General features: G+C 45.4%; 2 protein-coding genes across 12 annotated transcripts in view; one reads left to right on the top strand and one right to left on the bottom strand.

Annotated features, from left to right (window-relative positions):
- The window catches only part of IST1 (IST1 factor associated with ESCRT-III), a 41,295-nt gene extending 39,182 nt beyond the window's left edge, over positions 1-2,113 (bottom strand). Inside the window, exon 1 of the mRNA XM_047790877.1 lies at positions 1,998-2,113. The gene's annotated coding sequence lies outside the window, so the exon portion shown is untranslated. The remainder of the gene's footprint in view (positions 1-1,997) is intronic.
- On the top strand, positions 1,666-21,072 carry ZNF821 (zinc finger protein 821). 11 transcript variants are annotated; one of them, XM_047790867.1, is made up of 10 exons: positions 1,666-1,795; positions 2,458-2,520; positions 4,100-4,217; positions 4,989-5,131; positions 5,843-5,957; positions 13,863-13,988; positions 17,116-17,261; positions 17,945-18,049; positions 19,219-19,385; positions 20,112-21,072. In XM_047790867.1, the coding sequence occupies exons 5-10, from the start codon at positions 5,918-5,920 to the stop codon at positions 20,764-20,766; spliced, it is 1,239 nt and encodes a 412-aa protein (XP_047646823.1). In that variant the 5' UTR covers positions 1,666-1,795; positions 2,458-2,520; positions 4,100-4,217; positions 4,989-5,131; positions 5,843-5,917; the 3' UTR covers positions 20,767-21,072. The 11 variants fall into 11 exon arrangements, with proteins under 11 accessions (XP_047646823.1, XP_047646822.1, XP_047646824.1 ...); XM_047790866.1 differs by having other exon boundaries at positions 4,100-4,294; XM_047790868.1 differs by lacking the exon at positions 4,989-5,131 and having other exon boundaries at positions 4,130-4,294.
- The last annotated feature ends 961 nt before the right edge of the window (positions 21,073-22,033 follow it).

The raw sequence follows: 22,033 nt of genomic DNA, 5'->3' as shown, positions 1-22,033 counted from the left end.
AGTAAGTAAGACATTCACCACAGAATTTGAAGGACCAAGATCCTTTCACATTAAACACAGGATGAAGACAATGGGATCATCTCCTTAGAGATTTCTGAAAAAAAACATTTTGCAAGAACGCTTTATGCAAATACAAGGACTTGTTGCTTTATAAGCAAAGCTCGGTATCCTCATTAGCTCTGTCTTTGTGGGGCCAGTGACCACAAGGAATATTTGCATAATACTTTCATATATTCATTTTACTTAATTAGCACAACAACTATAAGAGAGTAGAGGCCAGGAATTATTACATCGTTATCCATTTTATATTTTACCAAGTAGTTCAGAATAGGGAAGTGGCTTGCCCAAAGTAATCAGGCTGGTCAGTAGCAGAGAGCTGAGACTCAAAGCTGGATATTCTAAAGTCAGACCCAATCTTCTTTCCATTGCATGCCCTCCTTCTCCAAGTGCGCTATATCAAAGGCAGGCTTAGGCACTCTACAGGGCGACAGAATGGGAGGAAAGGAAGGAAAGTGGTGAGGAAATAGAAGGGGATGATGAGAGGGGAAGTGTTTTATTAGGAGGTGAGCTTAACCACTCTCAATTATCCCAAAATGCCTCTTTAGTGGCAAAAGAGGCACAAGCTACCCTTCTAAATCAATCCTATGCCCCTAGGTCTACAGCTACTGTTATTTTATTAGTTAAGAATCATGTAGGAGAGACCAGTATCCACGAGGACGCGGGTTCGATCCCTGGTCTGGCTCAGTGGGTTAATAAGGATCCTGCGTTGCCATGAGCTGTGGTGCAGGTCGCAGATGCAGCTCGCATCTGGCGTTGCTGTGGCTGTGGCGTAGGCCGGTAGCTGCAGCTCTGATTCCATCCCTAGCCTGAGAATCTCCATATGCCACAGGTGCGGCCCTAAAAAGAAAAAAAAAAAAAAAATTATGTAGGAGACACAAATGTCAAAAAAATCTAAATCTTTTTCTCTTAGGTTCTGACAGCTGAACTTAGCCCCTCCCACAAAGGCCCGTGGACCCTAGGTCTACGTCACATTAAACTCCCTGGGGGCCGAAGAAACCGTGAGGTGAGGGAAAATGAAGGGAAGAGGGCTTGGGTTGGGGAAAGGAGGTGGATACTAAGGTTGAACGAAGGAGAAGGGGTGGCTGCGGTGGAGCTGTGGTTGGGGGATGTGGGTTTTGTGGCTGCACTCGAAGGTGGGGTAAGAAACCAGGTTCAGAGCTGACAGTCCCGGTGGAGGTTTCAGGTTCAGGAGAGGATAGGGGAGCTGAGGGGCCGACAGGGCCATAGCGCGACGTGGGAGTGTACGAGGCTGGGGGGGTCTCTCCGGCGCGAGGATGGAGGCGAGGCCCCTCTCCAATGTCTGAGATTGGATGCTCCCTTAAGGCCCACCTCCCGGGACCCCTTGCCTTTCAAGCCCCGCCCACGCCACCGGGCGCGCGCCTGGGAGCGGGGAGGGGGACCGAACTGGAGAAGGGGGGAGGGGGAGGGAGAGGAGAGGCTCGTGCACGCGCCCCACTCGCTGCGGGTGCGCGAGCTGCGCGCTCCCGCCGCCCGCGTCGCCATCTTTTCCCCCTCCGTCTGTCTGTCTGCCGTGGGCTTTGTCCGTCTGCAGCGCCACCCCTCGGCTCCCCGCCACCGGCTCGGCCCGGAGCTGCCCTCTGCCCGCTGGGGCCCAGTCCCGGAAAGCCCCGGTTCGGCCGGCCTGAGCTGCGGCCCGGGGCCCATTGTCCGGCGGTCCGTCTGTCCGTAGGCGGGGCCCAAGGACCCGGAGAGCCGCGGAGCGCGGAGGCGCCGGGTAAAAAGACCCTCGACTCTTTCCCTCCCAGGCCAGACAGAGGATGCAGGGCTCCTCACCCCCCACCCTCGGTCGCCGGCTGTCGGCCCTTTTGTCTGTCTGTGTCTGGGGAGGGGACCAGGGGCTCGCTCCGGCTTGGGGGGCGGGGGCAGCCCAGGCTCTGACCCTCCCCCTGCCCCGGGCTCCCGCGACGAGGCCTGACCTGGCTGCCTCCCCGCGGCGGCCGTTCCTCTTTCCGTCTCTCCGGCGGTCTCGGGCGAGGGAGGGGCGTCCGCGCCGCCGCCCTCCCCGCGTGGGCCCAGGTCGGGCTCAGTGGGCACCGCCGGGACGGCCCCGGCGTCTGACAGGCTGTTCTGGGGGAGGGGGAGGATGGGCGTGGGAGTGCAGATCGGGGTATCTGTCCCGCGTCTGGGTCTCGCAAACGGGCTTCTAAATTTAGATTTCTGAGTAGCCCGTGTTGTCTGGGGTTTGTCTGAGCCGCATCGGAAGACCTCTGTCTCTTGTATGATAATTCCCGGGAATCTACCTGTGCTCACGCTTGAAGATGCCGGAGGGACCATCTCGGCTGATTATACGCACGCTCCAGACCAAACACAAGTGGGAACAGGGTGAGCAGTGAGGCGGCTACGTGACCGGCTTTCCTGTCCTCTCCTTTTTGGCAGATACAAATCACTGGGATTCAGGCAAATTAACTTTGCTCCGTGGGAACTGCACCAGAGCTGGAGGTAAGAATGCACCCTCTTTTTTGAAAGGTTGGATTTCACCCATTTTTTTCCTTGCTAAAGTCTATGGTGTGTCCTGGAAGCTGCAACCTAACACCTGTGGGAGAGCAGGAATAGTGTTAAAGGGAGACGTTGGTCCCGCTCCCAAGGATTCTTAACCTCGTTCTTAAGACAGACAAAACTGCCTCCCTTTGTAAATGGAACCTCTTGTAGACCTGAATCTCACCGGTTACCTTTCTTCCCATCCTGTTTTTCTTCCAGATGGTGATGTTCAGGCTCTCCTTTTACATTTTTATGTTGGTTTCAGATTCAACCCTGGGAATTGAGGCAGTGTTGAAAGTAAAACTGAGTTAGTGAACTATAGGGCAATGTATCCATGGCTTTATTAGCTTTTACTGCCTATAAAACAGTTGTTTAACCTCAGAGATCTTGTTGTGCAATCGAGAATGTAGCTCCAGGGCTAGTTATTTATTGTTAATTAATTAAATAATTTTTAGCTTATTTTCCGGAGTCCACAGCTCCATAGGCTTTCTTTTTTTAAAGGGAGGAAAGAGTATTTCCTTATTTTTTCCCCTTAATCCCTCAGGTGTGAAGTCTCACTGGGTACCATCTGCTTGGTTCCCCATTTGGCCACTAGGAGGATTGTGAGATGCAGTGGACACTGGCGATTTAAATATGCAGATGGTGATTTTTGTTTCTGACTTGTAGCTTTAGTATAGAACTGTTGTCTCACCAAGATTATCTGCATTTTTTTTTTTTTTTTTGGCTTTTGAGAGTCACACCTGCAGCATATGGAGGTTCCCAGGCTAGGGATGGAATCGGAGCTACAGCTCCTGGCTATACCACAGCCACAGCAACATCAGATCCAAGCCATGTCTGCAACCTACACCACAGCTCAGGGCAATGCCAGATCCTTAACCCACTGAGCAAGGCCCAGGATCCAACCTGTGTCCTCATGGATACTAGTCGGTTTCATTGACCACTGAGCCATGTTGGGAACTCCTAATTTCTGATCTTGATGGGAAGAAAATTTAAAGAATAGTTAAGGGAGTTCCCATCGTGGCATGGTGGTTAGCGAACCTGACTAGGAACCATGAGGTTGCGGGTTCGATCCCTGGCCTTGCTCAGTGGGTTGAGGATCCGGCGTTGCTGTGGCTGTGGTGTAGACCGGCCGCTGTGGCTCCGATTGGACCCCTAGCTTGGGAACCTCCACATGCTGTGAGAGTGGCCCTAGAAAAGACAAAAAGACAAAAAAAAAAGGAATAGTTAAGAATTCATTTTCTTTCTCATACAATAGAGAGCTGTAGCTTTACAAATTTTAGGAAAAGTAATGATAGGCATCCTGCACTTGATTCAGCTTTCCACTTGTGGTTCCACAAACTTACAGGAAAAAACCAAGAGTGTAAAATTCATTCACTGCTTTGGTTAATAAATAACTGCTGATGCTGATGATCTACACAAACAGAACTTAGAGAACACATTTCATTAGCATTAGCCTTCAGCATAGTGCCCCCCTAAATAGTTAAAATTGATTTTTACTGTATACATTTGGAGTTGTTGTTTTTTTTTTTTTTAATTAAAGGTCTGAAAAAGAACTGTGTTTGATATGCAGATATGATAGAAGACTGCCTGAAAGCTGCTTCCTTTACCACTTCCTGTGGAGGCCTGTCTTTGCCATTTGCGGTTTCTTTCTTCTTTTGGTAAGGGAAGGCAGGATCTGATTACAGGTCTGAGGTCCTTTCTAGCTACAGAGAGGAGTTAGTTGGCGTAACAGGAGGTGAGTCTTCACTAACTAGAGTGCAAAGTATAGCTGGTAGTACGTAGTCTCCCGTAATTCCTCTTAAGGCAATAAGCTACAATTTTATATTTGCTTATTCAGTGTAAGTACAATTTGAGAAGGCAGGAACTGGAAGAAAAGGTAGAGGATGACCAGATCCATGTTCTTGTTTTTAGTAGGAAAGAGAAAAATCTTTCTTTTTAATCTTTATCTGTTTATTGCCTCTATCCTTCAAAGAAAATTCATAGCTTCCACTACTAATCCATTTCAGACTCTCTAATACCCCCTAATGCTGGGAAAATCTTTCCTATAACTAACCAGGTACCTCCAGGCTGAAGTATCTCTTCCCTCCTATTTCATGAAAGCAGGTGCATGTCTCTGCAGCACTTCTCATCTGGGCACCTTTTCTCTTTATTCTTCCTACTCTTTGTTACATAGAGGCTGGATTGAGAAGAGGCACTAAAGTTATTAACTTTGACCACTGCTCAGAAACATGTGAGCAGGTTTAGGCCGATGTTTCACATTGGGGTGTTGAATTAGTACTCAACAATGTGGACAGCACTTGGCTCTTCTGGTGAAAGTGCATCTTCAGCATTGCAAGTCTGATTTGCTTTAGTGCCCTGTCATCCTCAGTGCCTAGCACTGTGTCCGCATCACTAGACAGAGGCTCTTTTTCTCATGTTTTCATTTACAGAGCCTAAGAGTTTTGAGATGTTTCCTGTCCCACAAGGATATGATGCCTTTGTCACCTCCGGGAGAGATAACTTCTTGAAAAAAACATCTGGAGGCTCCCATTGGTGCAGATTGCAGGGCTTGATTTCAGAGGGCATGTGACATGTGAGCTGCCACCCTCCTTAGCTTCTTTTTGCTTCCTTTTACAATTCATGGGGATGATCCCTTTGAGCCCGAGGTGCTTCTAACGCTGGTTGCCTGAATTTTTTCCTTCCTTTTCTATCTACTCTGTGACCTTGACTGTGATCACTTAACAATATTCTGGATTCCACAGGTGGATTTAGAGTGGAATACCCTAAATCCTCTGAAGTCCCCTCTCAAAATTCTTGGAATCTAGCATTGGTGGTACCGTGGTGAGCCTAACTGCCTTCCAGACTTCTTGGAACCTTGATGCTAGAGATTTATTCATTTCTTTCTTTAAGTAGTTCAGTGATTGTTAACTGGTGAGTTTCATATGATAAAGAACTATTTATTTATTTTTAAATGTCTTTTTTTCTTTTTTTAGGCCCGCACCCAAGGCATATGGAGGTTCCCAGGCTAGGGGTCCAGTCGGAGCTGAAGCCACCGGCCTATGCCAGAGCCACAGCAATGTGGGATCCAAGCCACGCCTGCGACCCACGCTGCAGCTCATGGCAACATCGGATCCTTAACCCACTGAGTGAGGCCAGGGATCGAACCTGCATCCTCATGGATGCTAGTTGGGTTCTTTAACTGCTGAGCCACAACGGGAACTAGGAACTATTTTTTTTAAGTCTTTCTGTCTTTTAATTGTGTATAATTTCTGGACGTGTGCTAACATTACCCTTTTTATTGTAGGTTAGCACCTTGCAAGGAGATAGTAACATCCAGTCCTGAAACTGGGAAAGACCAGATCTCTTGGATCAGAGAAACATGTCCCGTCGGAAACAGACAAATCCAAATAAAGTTCACTGTGAGTATTGGTCTTTGTCTCCTGGAACCTGGGAGCATTGAGGGTTGGAATGGAAGAGTAGGTGAGAGGCTCACACTAATTTGTGAAGAAAAAAGGCTTAAAGGTGTTGAACATGATGGATTTAAAACGTGTTTGTGTTGGAGATGTTAGAAAGCTGTCTTAGGAATAGGTGTACTTAATTCATCCTTAGTGTTCGTAGTCACAGACGTTTATAGGATTCCTACTGTGTGCAAAGCCTTGTGCTAGATGCCAAGGCTATAAAACAATAGAAAGATTTATAGGATTATAATGTAGCCACAGCTATAGACAGACAGACAGATAGATAAGATAGATAGATAGATAGATAGATAGATAGAGAAATAGGCAGGCACATAGCAAGATAATATATGCCAAGTGCCAAATAGGGATGCTACAGACTGTGTATACTACAGAAGTTAAAAGGAGGGAGAGAGCTCCATGGACTGAGGTGGTGAGGGAATACTTCATGGAAGAGGCCCTTGAACTGGAACCTAGACCATGAACTTGAACTGGACCTTAGAGGGTAGAAAGTGGATTTTTTTAAAAAGAGGAAAGGAGAGGTAAAAGCAGGTAGGGAAAAACTACGTGAGTAAAGATAGAATGTATGTGATATGTTCAGGGGACAAGAAGACTTTATGAAGCAGAAGTTTCATATGTTTCATTTAACTCTATGTTGTAGAGGCCTGAAGGCCAGGCCAAGATCAGACTTCATTCTGTAAGGAGCTACTGAAGGTTTTTAAGCAGGGAAAGTGGAGTGACATTTAGAATGCAGTGTTTTGGGACTGCACAATCGTGTGTGGGATGGATCACATGAGGTAGAGACTGGTAACAGGAAGACCAGCTATGCACTGTTGCCTTGCATTATTTCCAGCAGTGTCATATGTATGTTTTATTGAATTGCAAATTGAGAGGGGGCAGACACTGTGTCGCATGTGTATTCCCGTGGTCCCTCTACTTCTGCCACTTCTCATAGAGGGTGTTCAAAAGTGCCTTATTAAATTAACTTAATATGCAGATTTTAGACTGTTAACCAGTTTCCTGTGATCTGGGGATATTAGTATCCTCATCTAAATACCCATAAAAGAGACAAATAGCTCCCTGTTACTATGAAGGGCTGATGAAAGTACAGCAACATTTGAGGAGAATTCAGTGATATAACATATGAAAGTGGTTTTTTTTAGGGAAAAAATCGACATTTGAAAGGAGAGATTAGTCAAGGAGTTAAGAGGACTAAAATTTATTAAAAACATACTATATGCCAGGCAGTATGTTCCTTATCTTATTGGGTAATTTGAAGAGTAGGAGATTAAACAGTAGGAACAGAGGAATTAAGAAGACTTCAACGTTTTATAGATTGGAGTTCCTTTCATGTCTAAGTGGAAATGAATCTGACTAGGATCCATGAGGACGCAGGTTTGATCCCTGGCCTCGCTCAGTGGGTTAAGGATCTGGCGTTGCTGTGAGCTGTAGTGCAGGTCGCAGATGCAGCTCGGATCTAGTGTTGCTGTGGCTGTGGCGTAGGCCGACGGCTACAGCTCCAATTGGACCCCTAGCCTGGGAACCTCCATATGCTGAGGGTGCGTCCCTAAAAAAAAAAGACAAAAAAACCCCCACAACGTTTTAAAGATTAAATGAGATTAGGGAGCAAACCTTCATATACAATTAATTCTTCAAAGTCCCAGAAAAGTTTTATAGGACAGATCAAGTTGGATGCTTCTAGGAGAGTGTTCTGGGATAGGTGGATTGGAAGGCTGCTTAGTATTTGGGTAAGAAGTTCATGAAGGATTTAGAAACTGCTGCTAAACAGTAAAATTTAGTGGGCCTTGAATGTGAGGATTGTCAAGAAAAATCAAATGAATTCTTTCTAACTTAGGGAATCCAGCTCAGAGGCTCAGGAGGATTGTCTCCTCTCTGGCTGGAGATGTGTATTGATAAAAGACACAGATGTGACCCCAAGAAGGCAGGGCAGGAAAGAAACTTTTCGTAGAGTGACAGGTTCACAAATAAGGCAGTCATAGGAGTTGAGCATTTACCTATGAAAGCCACCTGCCCAAAGAGACTTGGAAGAAAATAGCTGGCAGGGATGTGGTAAGCACCCAGGGGAGCCAGTAAATGCTTGTGTTGCCTGTGCCTGCGCCCACATAGCATAAATCCATCAGCTGCATCTCCTCCCACCGTAGTCAGTCAAAGCCAGGATGAGCTGGTATTGGAGTTGGAAAACAGATGGACAAAAGGCCTCAGAGAAGGAGAGAGTATCATATCCTCAACTACAGAAATGTATTTTCCAGAGCTGATCGAGTGAACATTGTGGTATTGTGGAGCTGGTTGGACTTTGCAGATTCTGCAGTGGTGACTGTTAAGAGGGCTATGAACAGGTGCAGTTCAAAAGCAGACCCCTCAGGGAGGGACTATTGTCAGTGACGCTTTTGGGCAGGGAATCGTGAAGGCATCTCCAGTGATGGGCCAAGAAAGAAGAAAGTCACTGGGGTTTGCTGGTCTCTGAAGGCCTTCTGCTTATTTACTATCTTGGACCTGAAGCTGATCCTGTCTTTTTTAAAAGGTCATCTTCTCATTGTCCATTGACTTCTCATAATACTTCTTATTGACAATAATGACAAATAGAAATAGGTAATTTCAGTCTTCTCACTGTGAGTCTCCTGTCCCCTAGCAGTGAAACAGAACCAGTCAAACATATTGAATTTAATGCTGCTCATCTATTTAAAGTAAGTGGAATGGACTCAAGGTCTGTGAGGCAGGAAGTCTGCAGAAGCTTTGCGTAAATGTCAGAGCCAGTCGGCATTTGAGCAGAGTAGTGGCTGAGCTCCATTAGATCTGCTTTCTGGGAAGAAGAGGATTGTGTGGCATGAAGCTCAAAGCCCGCCTTAAAGAATATATTAAGAATCTCACTGCTGTAGCCTAGCAGCATCTGTCAGATCCACTTTCGAAGCCAGCGGGCAGGCTGCTTTGGCATATACTTGGCTTTCCTCGGGACTGTCTTTGTATCTAAATTTCCATCATGATCTCTCCTTTCCCCAGAAACATCTAGGCAGACTCTTGTGTTTTGCCCAGTTTGTTAATAGACTTGATGCAGAGCTATTGGAATATAACTCTAGAATTATTGTTAGTCATAGAGGAACTGCTGCTGTTAGACCTCTCCCCTCCCTCCTTCCTCATCTCACCCCCTTCTGAGTACAGATTTGTGTAAACTGTTCCTAGAGAGGTTGAAAATGCAATCCTTTGCATACTTTGTTCCAAGCAAACCACTAAGTAAAGGAAAACTTTTTTTTAGAGACTTTGGTTTTCAGATTACAGAGTATATATGAGACTAAAAGCTTCCAACTTCAATTAAAGTTTTCCCCTTTTACAAAAAAGTAGGTAAAAAAGCCTTTAAAGTCCCTTTTCTTCTAAAAACTGCAGCTTGTTTTGTCTTCATTCATTCTATCAGTGTCCTTGTGAGGGAAATGTTTCTGTCCCCAACAAGCGATAGCACTTTGGGTTATAGAGACCATCAGCTAGAGGTGGAATCCTAAGTGCCTCACTCCCAATACTAGCTCATTTTTTCTGAATTTGACATCTTCTCTCTTAGAATACATCTCAGCTGCTTTACTTAATTTGTCAGCCAGACATTGCATTATTTAACTGCACCAAGGACTCAAGAAAGAGAATTATAAAATCTTGGCCTCTCCAGTAACTCATCTCAAGCTTTGTTTCCGTTCTATAAACTTACTTGCATGGCCTTGTTCTTATCTGGTGTGACAAACCTTAGCCAAAATCATACCACAAAAAGGAGAGGTAGCACGTCTCCTTGCTTGCTTTTCACTATGGAGCTTAGATGACTTTCTCAACTATTAAGAGACAAATAAATACCCATGTTAAGTAAGATGGTTGCCCTACCTTAATATCTAGAGACCAGAGGATTTTTTTCTAACTTACTCCAACAGTCTCCAAATAGAAGAAATAATAATACTACATTATAAAAGCATGCAATTGTATAATCCTTTTTTTTTTTTTTTTTAGGGCCACACCCGTGGCATGTGGAGGCTCCCAGGCTAGGGGTAGAATCAGAGCCACAGCTGCAACCCTACACCACAGCTACAGCAACGCAGGATCCGAGCTGAGTCTTCGACCTACACCATAGCTCATGGCAATGCCAGATCTTTTAACCCACTGAGTGAGGCCAAGGGTTGAATCTGAAACCTCATGGCTCCTAGTCAGATTCGTTTCCATTGCACCATGACGGGAACTCCTGTATAATACTTTTTAATCACTAGTATCTCTATAGATCACATTGTACTTGAGTTAATATGACATACTTTTAGCAAGTATCTCTACCTTCTTTTTTTTTTTTTTCTTTTTTGGTCACCCTGAGGCATATGGTGTTCCCAGGCCAGGGATTGGATCTGAGCCACAGTTGTGACCTATGCCACAGCTTGCAACAACACCAGAGCCTTAACCCCCTGTGCTGGGCCAGGGATTGAACCTGTGTCCCACTGCTCCAGAGACACTAGGGATCCTCTTGCACCACAGTGGGAACTCCTCTGTCTTCCTTTGGAAGGATAATTCTGGGTAGCCAGATTTAGGGATTAGGTAAATAATGACTACTGGGAGATCATTCACATATCTTTTTTTAATGAGGTCTGCCAGAATCACTTCTTTATGGTTTTTATATTTTTGCTTTATGTTGATATTTATTTATTTTTTATTTTTTGTCTTCTTGGGGCCACACCCTCGGCATGTGGAGGTTCCCTGGCTAGGGGCTGAATCAGAGCTGTAGCCTCTGGTCTACACCACAGCCACAGCAATGCCAGATCTAAGCCATGTCTGCAACCTACACCACAGCTCATGGCAATGCTGGATCCTTAGCCCACTGAGTGAGGCCAGGAATCAAACCTGCATCCTCATAGATGCTAGTCAGATTTGTTTCCACTGAGCTACGATGGTAACTCCCTACTTTATGTTGATATTCAAAAGAGGAATAGCCCTGAGGAATAAAGTCTGCCTTAGCCTTTTCCCAGGTCAGGAATAGAATAAAATAGAAGAGCATAGCTTTTCTTTCCAAACTGCCAAAAAGGAATGACAGAATAAATATATTCCAACTATCCTAGGTGAGGTCGCCCCACAATCCTAGATAGGCAGCTATATCAAACAGACTCTGTTCTATGAGGATCTAAATATTTAGACAACTTCAACAGACAGAAATTTTCAGCTCAAGTTGATGGAGGCTAAACTGGATTATAGCTGATCTTGAAAGGTACATATCTTTTAGATATCCTTCTAATCCAGTGCTGATTCCCTATTAAGAAAGAGGGAGAGGGAGTTCCCGTCCTGGCTCAGTGGTTAACGAATCCGACTAGGAACCGTGAGGTTGCAGGTTTGATCCCTGGCCTTGCTCAGTGGTGTTGCTGTGAGCTATGGTATGGGTTGCAGACGTGGCTCGGATTTGGCGTTGCTGTGGCTGAGGTGTAGGCTGGTGGCTACAGCTCCGATTTGACCCCTAGCCTGGGAACCTCCATATGCGGCGGGAAGCGGCCCAAGAAATGGCAAAAAAAAAAAAAAAAAAAGAAAAAAAAGAAAGAGGGGGAGATGTCACTGATGAGAATGCTCTGCCCCTTGATAATTATATGCTGCTACATATAACGTTCCTTAATGTTATAACTGCCCATGGCCACTAGGTCCAAAAACATGCATTTCCTTAGAAGAATTCAGTAACTACTCCAGTTGGCTACAGTCTTGTGGTTACAGAGGAACCAACATGGAGAAATTAAACGCTTTATTCTTGCAAAAAGGAAAGAGAAGGCGCTATAACACAGAACTCATTTTTTTCTCTCCCTAGTGATAATTTATATCCAGTATGTCATTTTGAATATTATGAAAATGGACTTAAAGTAGCCTGTTTTTCCTTTCCTTGAGGACCGTGTGGCTAGAGGTACACTTGAAGTCTTTTATGCCCACTCACAGTATCAGAGTAGCCGTAATATTAGTACCTTCTAACCCAGGCATGGTAGATCATCCCAAGGAATCAGAACCGTAAAAATGATGGTTCCTTTTGTCAGTACTGGCCCTGAGAACGTTACTGAGATATTTGAGTTCTGTGTATCACTTTCTCATGGTAGGAAGGTAGCACTGATGCAAGGATCAGAGCCATCCTTTTCACACAGAAACAAGCATTTGGTTTTGGTAAAACCATTTAATGAACTGCTTAAACTTCTCTTTACATCTCTACTAGAAAGCAATTGAAAAATATGGTTATTAGATTTGGACAGACCGGGGTTTGAATACTTAGTTCCACCAGAGACTTTCGTTTTCTCATAACTAAAATACAGATAGTAATACCTATCACAGAGAGTTTTGCAGAGAATTAAGGTGAAGTAGTAACTATAAAGGACTTAACATAAAGCTTGGAACTAGGAAGTATCAAATAATCACTATTAGGAGCCTCCAGCCCTTAGCATATAGTAGATGTTCAGTGACTGCTGGACAAATACCTAAGTGAATCGCACATGAAACCTACTTCACATCCGTTCTTTCGTTGCCCAGGGACTAGTTGTACCGGTCACCTGACCAGTTTGTTCCTCCTACATCACTGTATCAGCCCTGGAACCTGAGCCTGTTTACTTTTCTTTCTGACTTCAGTAAGAAAGCACCTAGTCTATTGTCAGACATCTCACCAGAGCTTTTTATTATTCTCTCTTGGTGGTTAGAGAATGGGGACTGTAGTTTCCACTCTGACTGAGATAATGGAAACCTGGAGAAACCCAATTCTCTTTTCTCCTTATGCCTGGCCTCTTGGAAATAAAAGAGCACTTAGATGTTAACTCTTCAGTAACCACAGATCCCAGACAGGGTCCCTCAGAGTAAATGCATGGTCACGGATGTGCCCAGGGCTTTTGGATACTCCATACTTAAAAAAAAAAAAAAAATAGTAGACCAAGGAGATAAGGTGAAATATTCATTGCCAGTTGGTTGGAATGTTTCAGGAAGTTCGTTCCTCAGCAGAAATGAGATCCAGTATTACCTGTTCTCCTTTCAATCCATTATTCAGCCAATGTTTTTGTTTGCTCATGACTAATTCTGATAAATGGGAGAAAGTTAAGGGAGAACTTCTAGAGTATGTCTTGTAAGGAGAATGGATAAAAGATGGGGTGAGAGATACTGTTTTTATTTTTATTTTTTTTTAGGGCCACACCGGCAGCCTGTGGAGGTTTCCAGGTTAGGGTCCAGTTGTAGCTGTGGTGTCGGCCTACGCCAGAGCCACAGCAACACCAAATCCGAGCTGTGTCTGCAACCTACATCACAGCTCACGGAAATGCCGGATCCTTAACCCACTGAGCAAAGCCAGGGATCGAACCGCCATCCTCATGGATGCTAGTGAGGTTCGTTAACCACTCAGCGATGATGGGAACTCCAAGAGGTACTGTTTTTAGATGGAGTATTTGAAGCACTTGTTTATAATCAGAAGGAGACAGAGTCAGGGCCATGTTGCTACTACGCTGAGGTTCAGAGATTGTGCCCAGGTTTGTTGTTCTGTCTTCACTCCATTACTTTGCCTTCTCTTGCCTCTGTCTCCCCACTTCTGATGGAAGGTTATAAATGGGATTGAGATTTTGAAGTTAAATTGGTAAAGGCGCAATTGATGACCTTTTAAATGGAGTCAAGTTTAGGATTTAAAAGAAGCAAATGATGCTTCCTAGAGCATCTGGCTTATTGCCCAGGAAGAGTAGCTGTGCCCAGAAACAGTTGGAGGCAACAAGCTGACTTGGAGATGAATGGTCCCACCACAGGGTACCTGGCTGTCCCCTGCCTTTGAATGGTCTGACTTTCCAACCAGCTTGCCTGGGGATGTGCTGCCCAGCTGGTGGCCTGACTATTTTTCCTTATGACCACCAGGGGATCAAGTATTTGCTGGGCTAGAAGAGCAAGCCCGCCAGGCGATGATGAAAACTGATTTTCCTGGAGACCTTGGCAGTCAGCGACAAGCTATCCAACAACTAAGAGATCAGGACTCCAGTAGCAGTGAGTTCTGCACCTTCTGGTAATGACTCAGGGCAATGGGAGAAGAATTATCAGGGTGTGTGTGCTCTGGGGTTGTGCATGGGGGTTGGGAGGAAGACATGAAGAAGGAGATTTGTGGATCCTCAGGTTCCCCAAGGTGTTCTAAGGTGTATGGGCATATGCTTGTCTAGAGAGAACAGGTTTGGCATTATGTTTTGTTTTTTTTTTAAGCTCCTGGACTGCAGTACTTGGCACAGTGCCACATAGAGATAGGTTTGCTGTGACGTTGATAGGGCATAAGAATAATTAGTGCTCAGGCAGTCCCTAGGTTAGGTCAAATTAAAAGAAAAAAAATCCCTATTTCCTAGGATCTTTTTATTCATAATTAATAAAATGTAAGAGTGGTATTAATGAAAGTTTTGCCTGAGGACCCAGTTTTAATGTGCTACAAGAGGATTTCTTTTCTTTTTATTTATTTATTTATTTACTTATTTATTTATTTATTTTTATTTTTTATTTTTTGTCTTTTTTTTGCTATTCCTTTGGGCCGCTTCCACGGCATATGGAGGTTCCCAGGCTAGGGGTCTAATCGGAGCTGTAGCCACCGGCCTACGCCAGAGCCACAGCAATGCAGGATCCGAGCCGCGTCTGCAACCTACACCACAGCTCACAGCAACGCCGGATCGTTAACCCACTGAGCAAGGGCAGGGACCGAACCCACAACCTCATGGTTCCTAGTTGGATTCGTTAACCACTGCGCCACGACGGGAACTCCCTCTTTTCTTTTTTGCTTTTTATGGCCGCGCCCACAGCCTGTGGAGGTTCCTAGGCTAGGGGTCTAATCAGAGCTGTAGCCACCAGCCTACACCACAGCCACAGCAATGCCAGATCCAAGGCACATCTGCCACCTACACCACTGCTCATGGCAACGCCAGATTCTTAACCCACTGAGCGAGGCCAGGGATCGAACCTGCATCCTCATGGATGCTAGTCAGATTTGTTTCTGCTGAGCCACTGATGGGAGCTCCCAAGGATTTCTTTACTAGTGAGATTATGCAGCATATAAAATGCTAATGTCAAGGTCTTAAGTCCTAAGTAGATCCCTTTGGTTAAGAGATGGAAAAGACAGTGGCTGGTAACCTGTTGAGCCTCGTGGATCATCTGTTCCATAGCTTACCTGAACAAAGTCACTCTGAGATGTCTTATCTCCTAGGATGATTTCCACACTTTATTCATCTGATCCTTCTGATAGTGGTTATTATTAGAGTCAATTCAAATTGGCATTTCTGATTTTTCTCCACATTTGGGGTTGAAAAAGAAAGAAGAGGGAGAGAGTTCTGCATTCTTCTCAAGTAGAAATGCAGTTTCTACTCAAACTAACACTTCAGCAACAAAAATAATAGTAATTTAACAAGTAATTGCTTAAGTACAGAAAAATGAACCCACATAATCTAGAAGGCCTATGGGAGCCATGAGTTTGAGTAATAGGTAGGAATGGAAGCATCTATAAAAGTCTGGTAGGTTTCCATTCTGGAAGAGTTGCATCATCCCTCTAGATGGCATACTTAATTTTTTAAAAAAATCTTTCTAGTAGAGAGATATATTTGGATATTTTTGATAAATTACAAAAAGTGTTTGATACAATATTGTCTTAGACTACAAGTATTCCAAATAAGCTGGTGAGAAAATGTGGTATGATTTAATCTGTGCCAATCCTTATTACTGAGATGGATTCAAACTAAAGCTTTGGACTGAGGAATAAGGCATACATACTATAGATCTTTCTAGGGCACACATCCAGTCCACCAACCAAGTGGAGTATTTGACAGACACATGTAACTACTACCAGATAATTTGGTTAGATTTCAATTTTCTTTTGAAGACAGGGAATATAACCAGATTTGTCCAGTTACTGGTATATTTAGAAATTATACAAGAGATAGCAGAGAAAAGATAAGCACTGTTAGCTAGGAAAGTGGAGTCTCACTGCTGATGCGGAGAGCCTGGTAAAACTCTATCCTGTATTTCCCTTGCTGACCGTCATGCCCAGGAGTCCAGGATCTAGGTGTTGTTGAGATGGGACCAGAGTCTGATAGCTTCCCTAGGCTTGGCTTCCTCTCCTGACCTTCAGAGTACTAGAACTCATTTTTTTTTTTTTGGAGAAAGAATTCCCTATGTTATTATGTGGTTTTTTTAATCATTTTCTCCTATTTGATAAATAATAGGGAAAAAAATCAGCTCATACAAACCTTGCAGCCATAGGTCTCCAGCCATAGGCCAACCTCCATATAGCCACATTCTGGCCTCTAAAGTAAAACAAATACAGGTCTTACCTTAGTCACAAGAAATTATATTTCATCCTAAAGTAATGAATGTCCCATTCCCTCCACTTAAATGCATTCAATTGTCCATCAGATCACCCAAAGAACTAACAGAAACAATGGACTCATTTAGCTTAGAATGATGAGTTACTAGCAGGGTAAGGACACAGTGAGTCGAATACCATCGCAAAATGCCCAGTGTTTCTTGCTGAACTAACTTTTCCACTGTACTGAGCAGCTTTTTCCCAATAAAGTAACATTTCCACCTAGTTTCCTACTGTCACCTTTATTGATAAGAGGAAAGAAAAACCTATTGGCGTTTCTGTAAGTGTGCCTTGGAGTTTGTTGGGAGAGGACAGATTAGTGGGTCTCAGAATAGAATAGCATGTGTGACACCATGGGGAAATTGTGCAGGGAGGTTACAGAGAAGACTAAGTAATAAAATCAATGAGAAGTATTGGTAAGTCAGAAGCGATGTGTGGGAATGAGCATGGTATGAGGTGCGTGGGAGGTGTGATTTGAAGTGTGAGATATTTGGGAACTACGTGAAAGAAGTTATCATTTTTAATGATAATACACAGGGCCTAATAACCATTTTCCACTGCAGTTTGCCTCCGATTTTCTCTTTAGTGTGTATATGACATTATAAACAACAGTTATAGCTGGCTTCCACTTAACATGATTTGTACCCAAATAAGCACTGATACAAACTATATTATGGAAGATCTGAAAGTATTTTCCATTATAGCTGCAAATTCTAGAGTGGAAAGCAACGCAAGATGTATTCATGCAAAAGTCAGAACAAGTGACCAGTTTGTGTGTTCCAGGTGACAGTGAGGGTGATGAAGAGGAGACCACACAAGATGAAGTTTCTTCCCACACATCAGAGGAAGATGGAGGGGTGGTCAAAGTGGAAAAAGAGTTAGAAAATGCAGAACAGCCTGTTGGTGGGAACAAAGTGGTAGAGCATGAGGCAAGTGACAAATGGCTCCTGAGTCCGGGAGCCCCTTACCCGTCTGCTCTGCCCTGATGCCTCTCTTCCACGTGTACCACTCTTGCCTCTGAAGCTCTCCTGGGCCTTCATAGGAAGCCTCTCTCTTCACAACAGCAGTTACCCAAACCTCAGACACACAGTTCTCTTCACACCCAGCTTTCCTTTTCCACCCACACATCACAACACCCACACACAGCTCTCCTTCGTAAGCTCCCCACTCCTTTCCAGAAGAACATCCACCTTTGTAAAACTATTAGCTGATTTCCTGAGGTGTACTCTTGCATATGCTTGCAAATTTAAGTGGAAGTGTTAACTGAGGTGCCATCTTTTCACCAAATTGTTTCCTGAGGATTCCCGCAAAAGGCATGGCAGGAGGGAAGCTAATCTTCTCTCTATAAAGTTTACACTAAGGAAAAAAATAGATAAGCTCTCTCTGGAGGAATCCTGTGTCTTCATGGCAGGAAGCCTTGGAGAAAATGAAGATGGGAGCAAATTTAATTCCCTTTCCCATATTACTTTTTCCTTCAACTCACAAGGGGACCCTAGCAATAACGTGTGATAAGTGGTTGTGTTCCTTTTAACAGGATACTATCTTAAAAGAAGTAGGGGCAGGAAAGAGACTGGTAAACTGTCCTAATGAATTGCCTGCTTTTAAATTGCAGGTCACAGAGAATTTGAATTCTGACCCCTTACTTGGGCTCTGCCAGTGTCCCCTCTGCCAGCTAGACTGTGGGAGTCGGGAGCAGCTGATTGCGCACGTATACCAGGTATGGCATGGGGAGCTGCGTGCACGTGTGTGGGGACACGAGGGCCAGCAACTTGGTTAATCACCAGCTTGTGAAAGAACCTTGGGTTGTCGCGTCCACCAAGACTCCACTCCAATCCTCAGAACGTTTTACAGAATAAGTGGGATATGTTGGGTGAATATGTTCTGGATTTCCAGGCAGACACACTGTGAAAATTAAGTATCACAAAAAGAGAAAGAGAAAGAAAGGAGTTCCCACTGTGGCATAGCAGGTTAAGGAGTTAAGGATCTAGCTTTGCCTCTGTGGCAGCAAGGGTTCCATCCCGGACCTGGTGCAGTGGTTAAGGATCTGGCATTGCTGCAGCTGTGGTATAGATTGCAGCTGTAGCTCACATTTGATCCCTGGCCCGGAAACTTCCATAGTCTATGGGTGCAGCAAAAAAAAAAAGAAAGAAAAGTCTCTTTTTTCTCTAAATTAATTAATGCATATTGTAAATACAGGAATAGAAACATTCATTAAGCATGAGGGCTTTGTTTCAAAGAAGAAAAAAATGAATTAACTGTTTCTGAAATCCTGGAGAAAGTTAGTAAACACCAGGGTATCAGAACAAGACAAACTTTTGATTTTTTTCCCCCTGATCCAGTTGCAAAGCACGTGCGCCTTAGGATGTGTATTGAACAGGCATCAGCACATATGGCAGCCTGACTTTTACCATAAAGATAATTGGTTCATGAGGAGAAGCATTTCTTCAGAAGACTGATTTTAAAAGACTGAAGGAAAAGCAGTGCATTTAAATACGTTTTGGAGACCAGTCTTCCAAACCAGCTTCTGGAGTTGGCCTTCAACCTTCCCTCAAAATGCTCTTGTACCTACACAACATGAGGCAAGCAGACCATGAGAAATTATCCTGAACAGGAATTCTTCTCAGGCTCTGAAGAGGGCCCTGGCTCTGGAGTCCCATTGTTCCCCAAGCCAGAATGTGGTCACAATGCAAATGAATGAAATCTGAACAATGGTCTGGATGGTCCAACCCTTTATGACCCAAGAGACTCTTACTTTTCCAGGTGCTAAATAAGTCCCTTGTTACTTGAGACTAAGGAAAGGGAACATTTCCCCAAAAGTAGTTCCTAAGAGGGTGTAGACTGTCCTAGCCGTGGCGTGAGTTGACCGATTAAGGCTCTCTTTTACAGCACACTGCAGCAGTGGTCAGCGCCAAGAGCTATATGTGTCCTGTCTGTGGCCGGGCCCTTAGCTCCCCAGGGTCATTGGGTCGCCACCTCTTAATCCACTCGGAGGACCAGCGGTCTAACTGTGCTGTGTGTGGAGCCCGCTTCACCAGCCATGCCACATTTAACAGGTTAGCTGGGCACCTAACCCTCTGTGCTGGGAACAAATTACTGGGTGTAGGTTCTGCTTTCCCAAGTCAAAGTGAAGGCTAGAGCTAGGAAACACAAAGGCAACTGACCCTTGACTCTTTGGAGATACAAGTCGTGAGGCTGGTAAATAGGCCCTTTCCATTAGATTTCCCCAAAGGAAAATGAACTCCCATTTCTTTTCTCTGTCAGAATGTTTTCATCTAGAAAGAGATGTGGGGAAGTCCAAGAACATTCATGATAAGCATGGAGAAAGGAATTATAGGGTACCACTGTGTCCCCGGAGGATTAGAACCATGTGAATTGTGTCCGAGTCCTGTTTGCTCGTGTACAACACAGGGTGGGCGGAGGGGAGGTTGAGCCAGTAGACTGGACAGCCTCTAGTTCAGAGGGGACTGCCCTGCACAGCTCCCATAAGTACCACCAGTCTGGCTTGAACGGACCGCGCATTGTAGGGGCTTGTCTGATTTCTGGTGGCTGGCTGTGGCGGTTGGCTCAGTCTCTAATTCCATGTGGGCTTTAAGACTTGGTAGACTCCCTAGCCCAGAGAAGGGCAAGGGTGGAAAGCTAGGGGAGGTTTCCCAAGCATTCTCTTTGGCCCCTACTGGTGAACTTGGAGCAGCTGGCCTAGTAGGACAGAGTTACCCAGGCCTGGATACTGGAGCCTTGCTAGACGGTGACACTAACCATTCACCATTTTTGCTTTCCAGCGAGAAGCTTCCCGAAGTCCTTAATATGGAATCCCTGCCCCCAGCCCACAGTGAGGGCCCCTCCAGTGCCGAGGGGAAGGACATTGCCTTTAGTCCTCCAGTGTACCCTGCTGGAATTCTGCTTGTGTGCAACAACTGTGCTGCCTACCGGAAGCTGCTAGAGGCCCAGACCCCCAGTGTACGCAAGTGGGCCCTGCGTCGACAGAACGAGCCTTTGGAAGTCCGGCTGCAGCGGCTGGAACGAGAGCGCACAGCGAAGAAGAGTCGGCGGGACAATGAGACCCCCGAGGAGCGGGAGGTAAGGCGCATGAGGGACCGGGAAGCCAAGCGCCTACAGCGCATGCAGGAGACGGACGAGCAGCGGGCACGCCGGCTGCAGCGAGATCGGGAGGCCATGAGACTGAAGCGCGCCAATGAAACCCCGGAGAAGCGGCAGGCCCGGCTCATCCGGGAGCGGGAGGCCAAGCGGCTCAAGAGGAGGCTGGAGAAAATGGACATGATGTTGCGAGCTCAGTTTGGCCAGGACCCTTCTGCCATGGCAGCCTTAGCAGCTGAGATGAACTTTTTCCAGCTACCTGTGAGTGGGGTGGAGTTGGACAGCCAGCTTCTGGGAAAGATGGCCTTTGAAGAGCAAAACAATAGCTCTCTGCACTGAACCGTACCCTCCTGCCTGCCTCCCCAGCCACCCCAGCCCACAGGGATTCATGCTCCAGCCTCCCACAGGGCTCTGTCTTTGCTGCCGGAGGCCGGCTTGAGTGTGTTGCAGGTGGACCTGTGTACCCCTTGCATGTGGGAGCAGGATGATGGGGTCAGGAGGGACCTGGCTCAAGGCAGCTATGGGCGAGGGAGCAGGCACTCCAGAGAGACGGACTCCCCGCCCTCTGCTGCAGGGCATGCACATAGGACTGGAGCCCCCTCCGCAGCCTCCCAGTCGAGGGCAAATAAATTAATTTTATCTTTTCTGGCCCTTTCCTGCCTTTCTATTGATTTCATTCCAGCAAGGGACGTGATCTAGGGGAGATCCGGCTGGACATTTTCAGTCAGTGACTTCTGGCAGCTTGTCCTTTTCTGAGGGAGGGTGGTCCTCAAGAGAGGCTCTCCAGGCAGAGATCCCGCTTCGGGCCTTCACAAGTCAATGGTGGCATGAAGAACGAACCGATGTGGAGTTTGTAAGGGTCCCTTCCCATGACCCTAATGAAGATCACCTGTGGTCCCAAGAGCTCTTTCAACCTAACTTACCTTTCCAAACTCAGAAGTAGACGCCTTTCCTCATAACTGTTGTTTGCTAAAGAGGATGCAGCATTTAGACTAGGTACTGGCTACTTTTCCCATCAGAATTCACTTTGCCAAACTTAAAATTCTACCCCAGATAGCAGTCAGCTGCCTTAAGGAATATTGTCATAGAAATACCTGCAATGTTAAGGTCCATAGTGCCAAGAACTCATGTTTAGAGAAGAGGTAACCCATGGTTTTATTTATTCCCCAGAGCCAAAGTAAGATAATAAAACCCATGGAGGAAAATTCAAAATTAAGGGGATATGAGCTCTCCAGTCAGTGATGGTCAAGGCCAGAGCAAAATGACTACTCTGGCACTTTGGCTGGCTGCCAAACCATGGAGGAGACAAGAACTGAGGTCATTTCTAAAAAGCTTCTGTGATGGTACAGAACAAGCACAGAACTTTCCTTAGCCTGCACCGAAGGTTGTGTACAGTTTAGATAATTATAGATCTTGAGGTCCAGAAGGAAGTGCCCTAGTTAAGTTGCAGCCAGAAAAATAACTATGCCAGGAATGTGGATCTCTTCCAATATCATAACAAGGAAACTTGGACTCCTCTCTGACCTCCATAGGTTCACGGCTATTTAAGAGTGTTAACTGACTCCCCGCCTCCCCCTACGAACCACCAAGCTAGTTAATTCCTATG

The sequence above is a fragment of the Phacochoerus africanus genome, chromosome 8 (genome assembly GCF_016906955.1).
Source record: "Phacochoerus africanus isolate WHEZ1 chromosome 8, ROS_Pafr_v1, whole genome shotgun sequence".
NCBI lineage: Eukaryota > Metazoa > Chordata > Mammalia > Artiodactyla > Suidae > Phacochoerus > Phacochoerus africanus.
The sequence above is the reverse complement of the archived record's forward strand: the minus strand, read 5'-3'. Positions and strand labels throughout refer to the sequence as shown.

Excerpts from the sequence above, each read along its gene's own strand:
- ZNF821 (XM_047790864.1), top strand. The coding sequence starts at position 5,918 with ATGTCCCGTCGGAAACAGACAAATCCAAATAAAGTTCACT. Across the intron at positions 13,989-17,115 it reads AGATCAGGACTCCAGTAGCA|GTGACAGTGAGGGTGATGAA; the intron begins GTGAGTTCTGCA and ends TGTGTGTTCCAG. Across the intron at positions 19,386-20,111 it reads AGCCATGCCACATTTAACAG|CGAGAAGCTTCCCGAAGTCC; the intron begins GTTAGCTGGGCA and ends TTTGCTTTCCAG.